Genomic DNA, 14,644 nt, shown 5'->3' with positions numbered 1-14,644 from the left:
ATCCATAAAAAGATGACCATAAATGACTAGATGACTAGAAAAAAAATTCTGTGAGTCTGGTCCACTAAAGAGATGATTAAGAGTCTTTTCATTTCTAGTTTCTTCAACTAATGATGTTGAAGCACATAAAAATGGCACTTGGGTATTTTTATTTTATTTTATTTTTTTGGCTGCACCATGTGGCATGCAGGATCTTAGTTCCCCGACCAGGGATCGACCCCACGTGCCCTGCAGTGGAAGCATGGAGTCTTAACCACTGGACGGCCAGGGAAGTCCCTGCACTTGGGTAGTTTAACCATGAAAATAGCTTGCTTTCCCCCTCTTGATCAGAATATGTAAGTGTTTCAGATCCTACTTAATTACATTCTATTTTGTAATAAGTCTATATCTGCATCTGTTATTATAGTAAGTTGTAACATAGGATAAGATTAATAAATGAAACAAAATACAACAAAACTGTCAGAGAACTACATGGACACAGATGTTTAAGCTGAAAGGGATGCTGGTGCTCCCCAACAAAGTTACTAAAAAGTCTAGTCCTCAAAATGAGAGTCCAAGTGGGTGGTCGACCTGCTAACACGTATCCCCCCTTCTCTAAGGCACTTGAGATTTCTCATGGGTGGGATTTCCAGTCCTCAGGGACTCTCATCTAGTCCTTATCAGTGAGTAAAAGCTGGGACTTCTAGTCTAATCCAAACCTCTTCTTTTGGACATAAGAAAATGACAAGTAGCAGGAACAGGATTTTATTTTTCTTTCATATGAAGAAAGGGAGAATTACTCATGGAAGACAAAAATGTCTATTGAGTTGGCTATTTATACTTGGCCCTTGTCTGGGAAAGGTATTTTTTTGAGAAATGTTTTAAAACTCTCAGATCCTAGAAAAACTGAACTGAAAATACCAAAGGGTGACGGTGGATACGCTTTGCCTCTTTCTTCCCCTCCCTCCAATGCTTACTGCCACCATGCTTACTGTTTCCACAGTTGTGTCAGTTTATTAGGAAAATAAAACTTGATTGGATCATGTGGTTATGTTAAAAAAAAAAAAAGCCTACTAACAAATCTGACCGTGCATATTGGAAAGTGTACAGCAACCTTCTCATAGAGGAAAGAATATAGTATAGCTGGTTAATTTAATGAGGAAACTGCTGGTGACTCAATTTTTTTTTTTTAAAGTAAGTCACATGAATGGAAGAACTGGTATCAACTCAAACAATGTTGAAAGCAAAATGACTTCCTAAGTGATTTACTGCAATGGCTTAGAAACTGGTATTAATCTACATGATCCAGGTTTTTAAAGACTGGTTTAATAGAAAGTCCAGAAGCCAGGAGACGTGTGTTATAGTCCCCACTGCACCCCAGAGTATCCCTGGACAAATCGTTTAATCTCGGCACCCCTAAGTGAGGGAGTTAGTCCTAGCTCAGTAGGCCTCAACCTAGGGTTCTCTGACACTTAGGGAGTCCCACATAGTAATGGTGGTCCATGAGGTATTTTAAGTATTTCAAAGATCCTGAAAGAAATCATGAATTTGCTGGAGACAGGGCCAAAGTGTACTAAGTTTTTTGGTTACAGTAGTATCTGGTTGGTATAGTCATGCTAGCTATCTTACCCTAAATACAGCGTGTTTGGATGATGGAGAGAAAAGGACAAAAAGTGTTCTTGATAAAGAGGATGATCTCCGAGATAATTTTCAGCTCTAAAATTTAATGCTCTATGATCTCAGCATTCATGTGGTATGACTGAGTTGGGAGAGGGAGGGAGGGAGAGGAGGATACAAAAACACTAATATTTATTGAGGAATTAAATAATTGTGTGCTAAGGAATGTGTAGGGTACTCTGTGTACGTTATTTCACTTAATCCACTCAACAGCCCCATGAATTAAGTATTTTTGCCTTTATTTTGGAAATGAGCTGTGTTGTAACTTTTACCACAATCAACTACCAGCAAGTAGCAGGGCTGGGATTGTCTGCCTCCTTCCAGCACCATGTTGCTTTATAAAAGCTACTGCTATTAGTTAGCTCTTAGTAATTTCATTTTTCCAATTGGTAACAGGGTTGTGAATAAGTGCTTTTTCCTGTCCCCGGCTGTCTTGCTTGGCCTCAGTATATTATGCCAACATAGCCTACAGGGCCAGAGCCCCAGCCAGAGAGCAAAAGAACATCGAAGATGTGTCTTCAGTCACTTATCACTGACAGGGCTGCTTTGCCAGAAACTTTCCTAGCAAATAGCCTTCTGGCTTATGTGGATGAGAGGGCAATTTGCTGTGACTGCAGCAAAACTAAACACTGTCACAAATTCAGTCGAGTGGGGGATATTTACTTCTAACCCTCTCTTCTTCCACAGTCCCAGTTCTAGGAGCTACAATAATTCTTATCCATTTCACCCAATACTAACTTACAAAGTGCCATCATGAGGATGCAAAGGAGACACTATTAAGAAAAAGATCTTTAGGAACTTCCTTGGTGGCGCAGTGATTAGGAATCCGCCTGCCAATGCAGGGGACACGGATTCAAGCCCTGGCTTGTTAAGATCCCACGTGCCACGGAGCAACTAAGCCCATGTGCCACAACTACTGAGCCTGCGCTCTAGACCCCGCAAGCCACAACTACTGAGCCCGCGTGCCACAACTACTGAAGTCCGTGCGCCTAGAGCCCGTGCTCCGCAACAGGAGAAGGCAGCACAATGAGAAGCCTGCGCAGTGCAACCAAGAGTAGCCCCCGCTCACCGCAACTAGAGAAAGCCCGAGCGCAGCAAAGAAGACCCAATGCCGCCAAAAATAGATAAATAAATAAATAAAATTTAAAAAGAAAAAAAAGATCTCTAGTATTTAATTGCTAGGACTGGAAAGTTTCTTCTCCAATAGCATTTTTCACAGTGAGATATTTTCACAGTGAGATATTTTCATTGATAGCATTTTTGTTGTCTCAAATGCCCTTTTTTCTCCTGTCCAAGGAATACTGTTTTAATATGCGTATATGGGAAATGTTTACCAGTTGTCCCTTTTTTTCACCTCAAATGTATCTAAATCTAGAAAAATAGTCCTTTCCCATATCTTTGTTAAAGCTAGGAGAAGAAATAAAAAGCATTGATTCTTTTTTTCTATAGTACATAAGCACACAAAGTCTAGCGCAATGGAACACAATTCTAAAATACATAACCTGGACTTCCCTGGTGGCGCAGTGGTTAAAAATCCACTTGCCAATGCAGGGGACACAGGTTCGAGCTCTGGCCCAGGAAGATCCCACATGCCGCGGAGCAACTAAGCCTGTGTGCCACCACTACTAAGCCTGCGCTCTACAGCCTGCAAGCAACAACTAGTGAGCCCACACGCCGCAACTACTGAAGCCCGCGCGCCTATAGCCCACACTCCGCAACAAGAGAAGCCACCGCAATGAGGAGCCCGTGCACTGCGATGAAGAGTAGCCCATGCTCTCCGCAACTAGAGAAAGCCCGCAAGCAGCAACGAAGACCCAACGCAGCCAAAATAAACAAATTTATTAAAAAAATACATAACCAGAGGCCAACAGTTTTCTAGCAGTCTAGATTAAGTTTGGAATTGGTAACTAAAAACAATAGGGGGAAAGACTAATCTAGCTGGAGACAAGATTTGAAGGTGGGTATACTTGGGAGAGTGTAATAACTGTACTGGATTTCTCATTAGAAGGGAGCAGAGTCTTAGGAAGACTTCACAGTCCCCAAGAGAACCATATTTACACAATTAACAATTCTTTTGTTGAAAAAAAAAAGCTTTCATTATTGCATGTAGACACATGTGGGCTGTATAAAAATATAAGAGATGTGTAACCCATGGTAAACACAAAGTAATGATCTTAAACAGGCCAAATCCTTGAACTCGTCATTAATAAATGTCTCTCCTGCATTCAGCTACCCAGGCTGCTGGGAGCCTGTTTTCTTCAAGTACTTCAAACACTGAAATCCAGGAACATTTATTATTTTAATCCATTACAGGCAGTGCTTGATTTAACTTTATTGGTTGTGGTGGTGGTAGTGGTTATAAGTGGGGGGTACAGCAATGTTCTTTTACACATCATTTCAAAAGGGCTTAATTATATTTTATAGTTTGGGCCAGGAATTCTACTTGTTTTTGGTCTAACAAGGTTCAAATGGAGTTCAGGTCGGTGATTAATCAGAAGAAAAAGTCAGAGATGGTTATCTCTCTGCGATGAGCTCATCTCCCTCTACGAAAGGCTGGGCAGGTACATCATGTTCACTGTGCCACAGCACATGAGAGTGCTCTGACATCCGAAGATGGCTACTTATTGGATGATTTTTACTTTTCAGGCAGCCTGGAAATTAGCACATCAGATATTTCACCCAGTGGTTACCTTCTAAATTTCTGAAGTTACTATCCTATGTATTTAAAGGCTTCTCATTAAAATCCAAACAGCTATAGTAACCTCACAGCACAGAAAAAATGTACACGAAGAACAAAAATCACGTAACAGACATTAAAAAAAACCCACATAGACCCTTTAGCACAGAAAAATTTAAATATTCCAAATGAAAGATGTAAAGACTGAATTAATATAATTTGGTTAAACAAGAAAAAATAAGTGACCATATAAATATGCTTGAACAGCATATATCTACTAGTGAGTTTTTTTTTTTTTTTTCCTGGGTATGCGGGCCTCTCACTGCCGTGGCCTCTCCCGTTGCGGAGCACAGGCTCCGGACGCACAGGCCCAGCAGCCATGGCCCACGGGCCCAGCCGCTCTGCGGCATGCAGGATCCTCCCGGACCGGGGCACGAATCTGCGTCCCCTGCATCAGCAGGCAGACTCTCAACCACTGTGCCACCAGGGAAGGCCCTACTAGTGAGTTTTTAAAAAATATCAAACATTCTTAATTTTTTACCTCTCTTTTTGAGGGGGTGAAAAAAGATAATTTCTAAGATAGTAGTATTAACATTGCTTATTATTGACCAAAGTTCTATCTAAACATATATTATTGATAACAATTACAGCCGGGAGACTAAAACTTGTATGTTGGGATTTCTTCTCCATTGCATACGATTTCTAAGAGAGAGGACAAGAAAATTACTTTCCAAGAGAATGTCTTATACATTTATGGTTTTTATTTCCCGCTGTACTAGAGAATAAATATGGAACATTACTTTGAAAAAAAGTTATGAGAATTTTACTTTTTCCACTTATTTCCCATTCAATTTTTAGAACTTCCTATTTTACCTTTTTTGAATGTCTCAATAGTCTACCATTACGCACAGAAAAATATCAATTTTGAAAGAAAATCAGTAATCCACAGGTAATTTAAGAGTAAAAAAAGGACAGGCCAGTTCATCAGTAGCAACTTTGAACCTTGTTATAAAGTAATAGGACGGAATCTGACCAGGATTAATAGTGGTCCACAGTTCTGGGATGAGGGGTGTCAGGTTACACGGACTCTGGGCCATCTGTTCTGCCTGCCTACATTTTACTTCTGCAAAACTATAAACGCACCTCTACCTCAGGGACTATAGAAAGGCATTAGAATTCTTCTGCTTTTCATTATCAGAAGATTCAGTAACTCACTTCATTGTCAAGATAATCCCCTTTTACTCTTTCTTTTGCGCTTGCGGGGTATGGCCAAAATGACAAATAAAACCCCAGATGTTAACAGACCCAATGAGGTCTCCACCTTTCCTTGAGTGTTGGGTTTAAGCTACTTGAAACACAGTGTCAAAAATGACAGGACGCTGATGCCCACACCCAATATTCATTAAGGTTTGTTAGTGATTTGTATAGCTGTCTACAAACTGTACTTCCACTTCAATCCTCAGTGGCTGTTTAAAAGTTAAGTTTGTCCTCTGGCTTTAACAGTCAAAGAATTCATTTCTTATTGTTCAAGCATTGGAAAAAGATGCTATTTCTTTCTAAAAGTAACAAAAGTCTTTGGGGTGTTGTAAATGGCTTGTTATTGCAATATATTATTTTAGGTAGTCATATATAATTTAATGTTTTATTTCCCCTCAGGCTTACTTGCATTTCTGCAGCATCCAATGGCTATGACAACGCCTTAAGGAGATTTTCCTCAGGAGATCCAGTTGACTCTGGAATGAAAAGCTGGAGCTCCACTTTGTATCAATTAATAACCTGCTTTCACTTTTCAGTACATGAAAAGGAACTCTAGGTCCTTTACATTTTTACTGGTCCTGAATTCAGTGAACATGAAAAGAGGCATTTGTATACATGAAAAATAATGTGGTTATGCTTTCTTTCTTCCTACTTTTGTTTATACACAAAGATAAGTACATCTGGATGACAGAGGCTGGGGTAGTGAAAGTTATTTAAACCACAGCTCTTTGACTAGGAATTCAACTCATTGCTTTCTGTATGGATGAAAACTCCCCTAATTCCCTATGGAAAGGGGATTCTTGCAACTTTTCCCTAATTCTGACTAAAATGCCAGCCAAGATGGCCTCACTTAGGCTCTTTCCCCAACGCTTTGTGCCACCTAACTTGTTCATATCCTATTTCCCTTTCCCTTATCTACATGGAGGTTGCTAATCGGCGTGCCCCCAAGAAAGAGTAAGGCAGCCTAAAGCACAGCTATTTCACAGCCTGAATTGTGTACCCTTGTTTGCAGAAATCTAAGAAGTGCCGCCCTAATAGAGCCATAATTTACTCTGACAAGGAGAGCTAAAGTCTGCAGCTCACTCCCCACCCTGCCTGTGCAAAGTGCTACACTGCTGGTTCAGAATTTATAGCTACATACTTAAGGTTTCTCCAAAACACTATACTTCAAACAGCAAAAAAGACTGTGTGTGTGTGTGCGGGGGGGTGGGGAAGGCTACTTTTAAAAAAGAACATACTACAGAATGGGACAGATTTAATGGCTAGCAAAAGAAATATCTGCCTTAAAATGTTTCAGAAAATAAGATATGATTTTGAAACAAGATTAATTTCGTTATCAATAACATAATCATAGAAAATTTGGCAATATTATACACAATCATAGAGATTTTTGCAATTACACACCAATTTAAAAAAATACAAGCATTACATCTTGTATGTAAAGTTTTAAAATTTAGGGCCATTTTACCACAGACACATGGGAGAACATAAGTATTCTAGCAGAAATAAGAGTTAGGTTATTATAAGTCGCTGTTACACTAGCATCTGCAGAGTGGAATTAAAAAAACCCCATGTTCCTTGAAACTCGGATAGTTTAGGGCCACAGAATAGTACAGGAGGCTAAGAAGAACTCAAGGATTTTTTTTAAGTGGAAAATATTTAACCATTTCGTTTTGTTTCAAATGATGAAAACATTTCGGTGAATAATCTGTACATATTTTGTTGTAAAATCCAGTAAATGAACATAAAAGCATTTCATATTTAAATGTATTGACAATGTCTTGGGGAGAATATTAACTTTCCTCTTTCATTCTTTTATTATTCCCTTTCCACATACACTTCCCATAACCTTATGTCGGTTTAGATGATAAAAAATATAATCGTTAGGCAAACTCAAATATTTTTTGTACTTTTCACAAGTGAAGAAACATGCCTACGACACATTCCCAATTGTGTTTCTCTAAATATTACTTAGAACATAAGATTCCTCTAGCATTACAAATCTATTTCAGCTCCTAAATTAAAACTCATCTGGAAAGGACAGCTTTACCCTGTTTATATAACATTGTCATATAAAGAGTGTTAAAAAAAATATTTCACTAAAAATAGCTTGCGTAAGTTAGGGATTAGAGTAGTTTCTGCTGCTATAATTGTTCCTTTGTAGTTTTTTCCATGATGTTTTTTGCACAATGTTTTTGACTGTGTTTATTAAAGTCAGCACATCAAAAAGGATCAAAGAGAAAGTGAGTGAGAACCAAAGAAACCCCAAGTGTGTTGTCTCATTGGGGAGTTATGCAGATTCGCATAAACAAGTGCAAATTGTTGAGGTTTTAATGAAAATTTTCTACAATTATTTTATCTTAAGTCATTCTATACAATAACATCTGTACAGCAGATGGCTATGCTGTACCAAGGCAATGCTCCTTTTTCTTTCTCTGTTTAATAGTACATCTGAGATGACTACTTTTGTCACTGTGCTCAATTTGGTTCAGCAAATAATTTGAAAAGTGCAGCTGCTGCAGATGGTCACAATAGTTACATAAACTGTAAAATCAAAGACACAGTTCAGTATAACTGTATTAGAGTCAAACTGTAAAAATCTGACATTAACTCCACTGAACTCAAAGATACACTAGAAAAATTTTGGGTTGAATACAGAGCGATGTCACTTGAAAAATACAAAAAGAAATATGACTACTGGTAGGACGGTTATTTTATTTTTTTGCTGAGAAATATTTTTTACCACTTACCAAAAATATACCTTAAGTAAACATTTGCATATATTTCATCCAAGTTGCAAAGCCTGAATTTTTAAGATATGCAAATATGCAATGAAATTAATGTTCAAAGCTTAAATTTTATTTTACTTTTAAAAAGTTTTCCTTTGTTAAAAATCAATTTCTGAAAAATACGTAGTAATTTCTTAATTATAATTTCCTAGAAGGCATTCTACAGCAATAACTAGAACTTGCCATGTTACTTCACTTAATTATAATTTATTATTATTTTGCTGACTTTGTTATCTTTTAAACATTTGAGCATGCCATCACATCAAGCAGAAATGTAGAGTAAACAGATTTGGTGTTTGTTATACTCTCATAATAAAACTGTTTCTATTAATTAAATGGCTAATTTCAATTTGATCTGATTAGTTGATGCAAATAACTACTTTAGAACATTTGCAGGACACTACATAACGCAGAGTTATACCAAGTATGTCTTAGTCAAAGCTATAGTTTCTACTTCTGCATTTAACTAGATTTAAGAGTATAACTGTAAAAGGAGTAAGGGTACTAGCATAAAGGGAAAAAACAAGTTACAAAACCAGAATGAATCTACTATCTTGTAAAGCTCAGTGAGAGGATTTTAATTATATTTTAGAGATATTTACTGAGAATAGACACTATTAAAATTAGATAAAATATGAGTAGCAAATGAATGAAACAAGAAATGAGGATGAATAAAGAAAAGGACCTAGAATTGAGTACAGTACATGTTAAATGCTTTCATTCTGTTTGAGTCCTAACCCTTCCTTACTATGACTAAGGTAAAACTGAAAAGGCGTGGGAATGGCCCCAGCGTTGTCTGGGTTGTAATTTATTTGTGGATAAATCAGACATTGTAGCCTCCAGTGCTTCATAGTCTTTCATGTCCCATGGACCTTACATTTTTCATTTCCAACTTTTAAGACAATAAAAAAAATACAGTGCTTTTAGCTGGCTTGGTCACAAATATTTCTGATGAGAAAGAAATCAATCATTTATTTTTTTGGCCTAAAATTCATACTTCTCAACTACAAAACTCCTTCTTTATCTCTTCAACTACTGTGCCCAAACTGGCTATACAGTTAGTCTCCAGCTGCCACTTAATTACTTTTTGGTAAGCAACTAAGTTGCCTAGTTTCAGGATTTACTTTATCCCCAGCACTATCCTCTAGCCCCACTTCTTTCCTGAAAATTAAAGTGGAAAAAAATGTTTTCCTTTTGCTACTTTTACTTTCAAAGTAAAATTTCTGGCATCATGCCCTGAACTTTAACAGTAGCAGTTTCTGTGAAGGAAAATGGTTATTCCCTACCTGTACCTTGTCTTTTCTCTTCCCCTCACATTCCTTCTGCCTACCCTTTTTGATTCAGTGTGAAAAAGCACATAACAGTTGAGGAAAATGTAGATGTCACTGCCTGTTAGTTTCTCACCTCTCCACCCATCAAGGACATTCAGTTGCCAAGTCCAGGGCTCCCTTGCTCAGCCAGGCACTGAAGCATGGCCTTTCCTTGCAAGTGTTGCTACATGATAGTCCTCAGTGGCATTGTCTTTTCAAAGTTGAACCTTGGCTTCTATCACATTTTGTGCAGCATTCCTGCCACCAGAGCAATTTTTCTTTTTTAAATAAATTGTTACCAGTAACTTAATGTAGCACGTTGGAATCACCTGTAGGGTTTGTTGGAACACACTTTTCTGGGCCCCATGCCCAGACTTTCTGATTCAGGAGGTCAGGGGTAGAGCCTGAGAATTTGCATTTCTAACAAGTTCCCAGATGCTGCTGCTGCTGCTGCTTCTGAGACCACACTTTAAAAGCTACTGTTCTAATGGCTCTCAAAACTTGATATATACTCTGTTCTTCCACTACAGCTATTTTAGGTAAAAAGAAATTTAGGAATGAACAGTTACAAAGACATCTGTAGGAACATGCCTGAAGAGGTAGATAGGAACGGTTTAGTTTACCGCAGTAACATACTTAGGCTTAACCGATTTGTTATACCATTTTCTTTAAAATAAGGCAACAAACCAGAAATGTTCCCGATCTCTAATGGCTCTTGAAACTTTTAAACTCTATTTAATATAAATCTTCAACATTATGCAGTTTTAGATGTTAACAAGTCATTGTCATCTCCCTCTCCCCTTTTCTGTGACTTACCAGGCACTTTTTGCGCTGCTTTGATATTAAGGCTTCCACTGAGGGTTGATAAAGATGCTAACAGGCACGGTTTATTAGGATGGGGGACAGTTTCCATGGAGACCACAATCTGAGTAGTATGAACAGAAATTTTTTGAAAGCAGGAAACCGTTCTCCACACGTTTTCTTGAAATGGAATCTTTTGTGCTCCATCACCATGAACTTTAAGCTTAGACAACTTTCCACGGTAACATTTGGAGGCTGGAAGCTCATCCTTATTCAGCATGGTGTCTGAGAGGGCTGAGGTCTCTTTGCTGTGTGCACTTTTTATCTTCTTTAAAAAATGGTTTATCTGATCCAGCTTGGTAAAACTCAGGTTTGCTTTCAAAGGCTTTGATATATCCAAGTTGATGTCTGCTATAGAATTGAAAAGGATAAGAAAATTACTGAAGCTCTCCTATTGAAAATAAGCCTTTACTTCCCTGTCAAGCTCCTATTTCAGTTTCCCAACGCCTGTACTGTGGACTCATTAGGATGTCAGATGTTATAATTCTTTTACTTACCACCTAACCTTTCCATGTAGTTACTTGAAGGAACAGTTTCCCTGGACTACTTACATGCCTACATTCCTGTCTCAATCCATGTGACTGTCTGTCTGTTCCCGACAGAGCAAAGGCCACACATGGACATCTACCTCTGCCTTCCCACTCTGAGGTAAAATTAAGCAGCTTTCCAGTTTGTTAATGAACTGACATTCTTTCTTCCGAGGTTAAAAGGGCTTCCTTTAGTACCCAGCACAACGTTTGACACGAACACTGGTGTTAATAAATACTTGTCCAACTGATTAACTGAAGTAGCCTCCCCTACCACTCTCTGATAAAGTATATGCATTTGTTTCCCCTCTGTGACCCACTAAAACCCAGAAGAGTCCCTACATCTTTCCTTGGACTCTGCGTTGATAAAGTTTCAAATATCTCATCCAATGTAAGACTGAGATTTCTTAAAATCCATTTTACATGTATCATCCACCGGACGTTGTCCTTATTTGCCACTTACTCACTTAGTCACCTGACATTAATACTAACTAGGCCCTATCATTTCTGTTTTTGCCTTCTCACTTCTGTTTTTATTATCAATAAGACATAAGACTGTAAGGGTTGTCAAGGCAGAGCATGCTACTCATGTTTATACCCAGTGCCTGGCACAGTGTGTTTCTCATATGTATGTGTTCAATAAATGGTTGAGTTTAACTGAACCTAACGAGTATTCTTTTCACTGGAGCCTGATGTAATACAAGACATAATCACAGATAAAGCTACGAAGAACAAAGTTATCAAGCAGATTAAGTTAATATTCTGTCTGTTTTCAATAGGAGGACCTCTTCTCATCTTCCTCAGATGTCAGCACCTTAGAGTTTCCTCCTGGCTACCCAGGCTCGCTCAGGTTACCATCCCTTTTAAGTGTGCCTTTCCTGGTGTTTCTTTAATCAGGCTAAGCAAACTCTGAGAGTCCTGCTTCTAGCCAGTTGTCCACTGGAAAGGGTCAGACATCTGAGTCACCCTTCTGCAATACTAAAATGTTCCCTGCTCCCTACATTCATTTAAACAGGACAACACCCTAATTTAAAGGAATTATGTTTCTTAACATCTTTATTGACATATTAATTCATATCATACAATTTACCTATTTAAAGTACACAAGTCAATGGTTCTTAGTATACTCACAAGATTGTGTAATCATCACCACTATTTAATTCCAGAACATTATTACCACCACCAGGGGAAAAAAAAAGTTCCCATGCCACTTAGTGGTCCCTACCCATTCCCCACTTCCAGCACTCAGGCAACCAGTAAGCTAATTTCTGTCTCTACAGATTTGCCTATTCTGGGCATTTCATATAAATGGAATCACACAAAATCTGGCTTTTTGTGTCTGGTTTCTTTCAGTTAACATAGTAGAAGTTTTTAAGGTTCATTTGTGTTGAATCATGTATCACCAGTATGTCATTCCTTTTGATGGCTGACTAATACTCCATCATATGGATATACTACATTTTGTTTATCCATTATCAGTTTATGAACATTTGGGTTGTTTCCACTTTTTGGCTATTATGGATAATACTGCTATGAACATTCATGTGCAAATTTTTTTTTTTGTGAACATGTTTTCAATTCTTTTAGGTATCTACCTAGAAGTGGAATTGCTGGGTCATATTTGATTACAGCAATCCTAGTGGGTATGAAGTGGTAACCCATTGTGATTTTGATGTGTATTTCTCTAACGATTAATGATGTTGAGCATTTCTTCATTTCTTCAGTTGTAGTGGGTATGAAGTGGTATCCCATTGTGATTTTGATGTGTATTTCCCTAATGATTAATGATGTTGAGCATTAATGTTATTGGCTATGTGTATATATTCTTGGGAGAAATGTCTATTCACACCCTTTGCTCATTTTTAAATTGGGTTATTTGTCTTTTTATTAAATAGCATGAGTCTTTTATGTTGATATATTCTGGATACAAGTCCCTATGAGATATAGGATTTGCAAATATTTTCTCCCATTCTATGGACTGTCTTTTCAGTTTTTTGGATGGTATGATTTGCAGCATGAAAGTTTTTAAGTTTTGTGAAGTCCAACAGATCTATTATTATGCTTGTGCTTTTGGTGTCATATCCAAAAACCATTGCTTAGGGGGCTTCCCTGGTGGTGCAGTGGTTAAGAATCTGCCTGCCAATCCAGGGGACACGGGTTCGAGCCCTGGCCCAGGAAGATCCCACATGCCGCGAAGCAACTAAACCCATGAGCCACAACTACTCAGCCTGTGCTCTAGAGCCCGTGATCCACAACTACTGAAGCCCGTGTGCCTAGAGCCCGTGCTCTGCAACAAGAGAAGCCACCGCCACGAGAAGCCCGTGCACCGCAACGAAGAGTAGCCCCCGCTCGCCGCAACTAGAGAGAGCACGTGCAGCAACGAAGACCCAACGCAGCCAAAAATAAACAAATAAAATAAATTTGTAAAACAAAACAAAACAAAAACATTGCTTAACCCAAGGTCACAAAGATTTACAGTTATGCTTTCTTTTACAAGTTTTATAGTTTTACCTCTTACATGTAGGTCTATGATTGCTCTTGAATTAACTTTTGTGCTTTGTGTGGTATGGGTCCAACTTAATTTTTTTTTGCATGCAGAAATCCAGTTATACCAGCACCATTTTTTTTTTTTTTTTTTTGCCGTACGCGGGCCTCTCACTGTTGTGGCCTCTCCCGTTGCGGAGCACAGGCTCCGGACGCGCAGGCTCAGCGGCCATGGCTCACAGGACCAGCCCCTCCGTGGCACAAACCCGTGTCCCCTGCATCGGCAGGCGGACTCCCAACCACTGCGCCACCAGGGAAGCCCCTACACCAGCACCATTTTTGAAAGGAATTATTTTTGACTTGTAGAATTTGGGGTACTCAAAGAGGCTGGTGGGCAAATATTTTAGGGAAATTGGATGATTCAAATGATTCATATACTGTCCGGCTCTGCCTGCAAATTCTTTTATGAGGGCTTCGAAATTCTGTGGCCTCACAGAAAATAATACCACCTTTTACCACAGTGAAAAAAACAAACAATCTTAACAGATGATAGCAACAACGGGAAAACAAGACAAAGCTAAAGCAGAAAGAAGACTCAGATGTCGGGGCCAGAAGCTACCTGCTTTTGCCTGGATTCATAACGTGAGATTGAAACTAAGCGTCAGAAGTAGCCATAGAAACAGTTTATTGACCTACTCAGGAAGTTGCCCAAATATCCACCTATACTAACTGCTGAGCCTAAGGGATCCCTTTTCCCCGACTGTAAACTGGCAAAACATCCACGGAATGGTATATATGAGAGTTGTTGACTACTATCTCAATATGGATCCTTGTATCTCAGGTATGGTAGTCCCAGTGACACAGGAAACAAACAAACAAAAAGCCAGAAAAGCTATACCTCTGCTTAGTTGTCTAACTTGTCCTTTGAGACTCAGTCCTTGAGTCTCAAAGACTCCAGGAAGTCTTTCTTGACCCCTGAGGCCAAGTGAGGTGCCTCTCATCCACTGCTTTCAGAATGTCCTGTTTATTGTACCATCATCAGGTACCTATTCATATTATTTTTATAGTTACTGCTTAGGTATC

General features: G+C 38.7%; 1 protein-coding gene across 4 annotated transcripts in view; it reads right to left on the bottom strand.

The window, feature by feature from the left end:
- Positions 1-14,644, bottom strand: part of VPS13B (vacuolar protein sorting 13 homolog B) — a 797,029-nt gene that overhangs the window by 175,619 nt on the left and 606,766 nt on the right. For all 4 annotated transcript variants that reach the window (XM_033843006.2, XM_073794625.1, XM_073794626.1 and 1 more), the window contains one exon: positions 10,506-10,901. In XM_033843006.2, the coding sequence (XP_033698897.1) occupies positions 10,506-10,901 (396 nt within the window). The remainder of the gene's footprint in view (positions 1-10,505; positions 10,902-14,644) is intronic.

Source organism: Tursiops truncatus, chromosome 17 (assembly GCF_011762595.2).
Source record: "Tursiops truncatus isolate mTurTru1 chromosome 17, mTurTru1.mat.Y, whole genome shotgun sequence".
Classification (NCBI taxonomy): domain Eukaryota; kingdom Metazoa; phylum Chordata; class Mammalia; order Artiodactyla; family Delphinidae; genus Tursiops; species Tursiops truncatus.
This window is presented reverse-complemented; position numbering and strand designations above follow the sequence as displayed.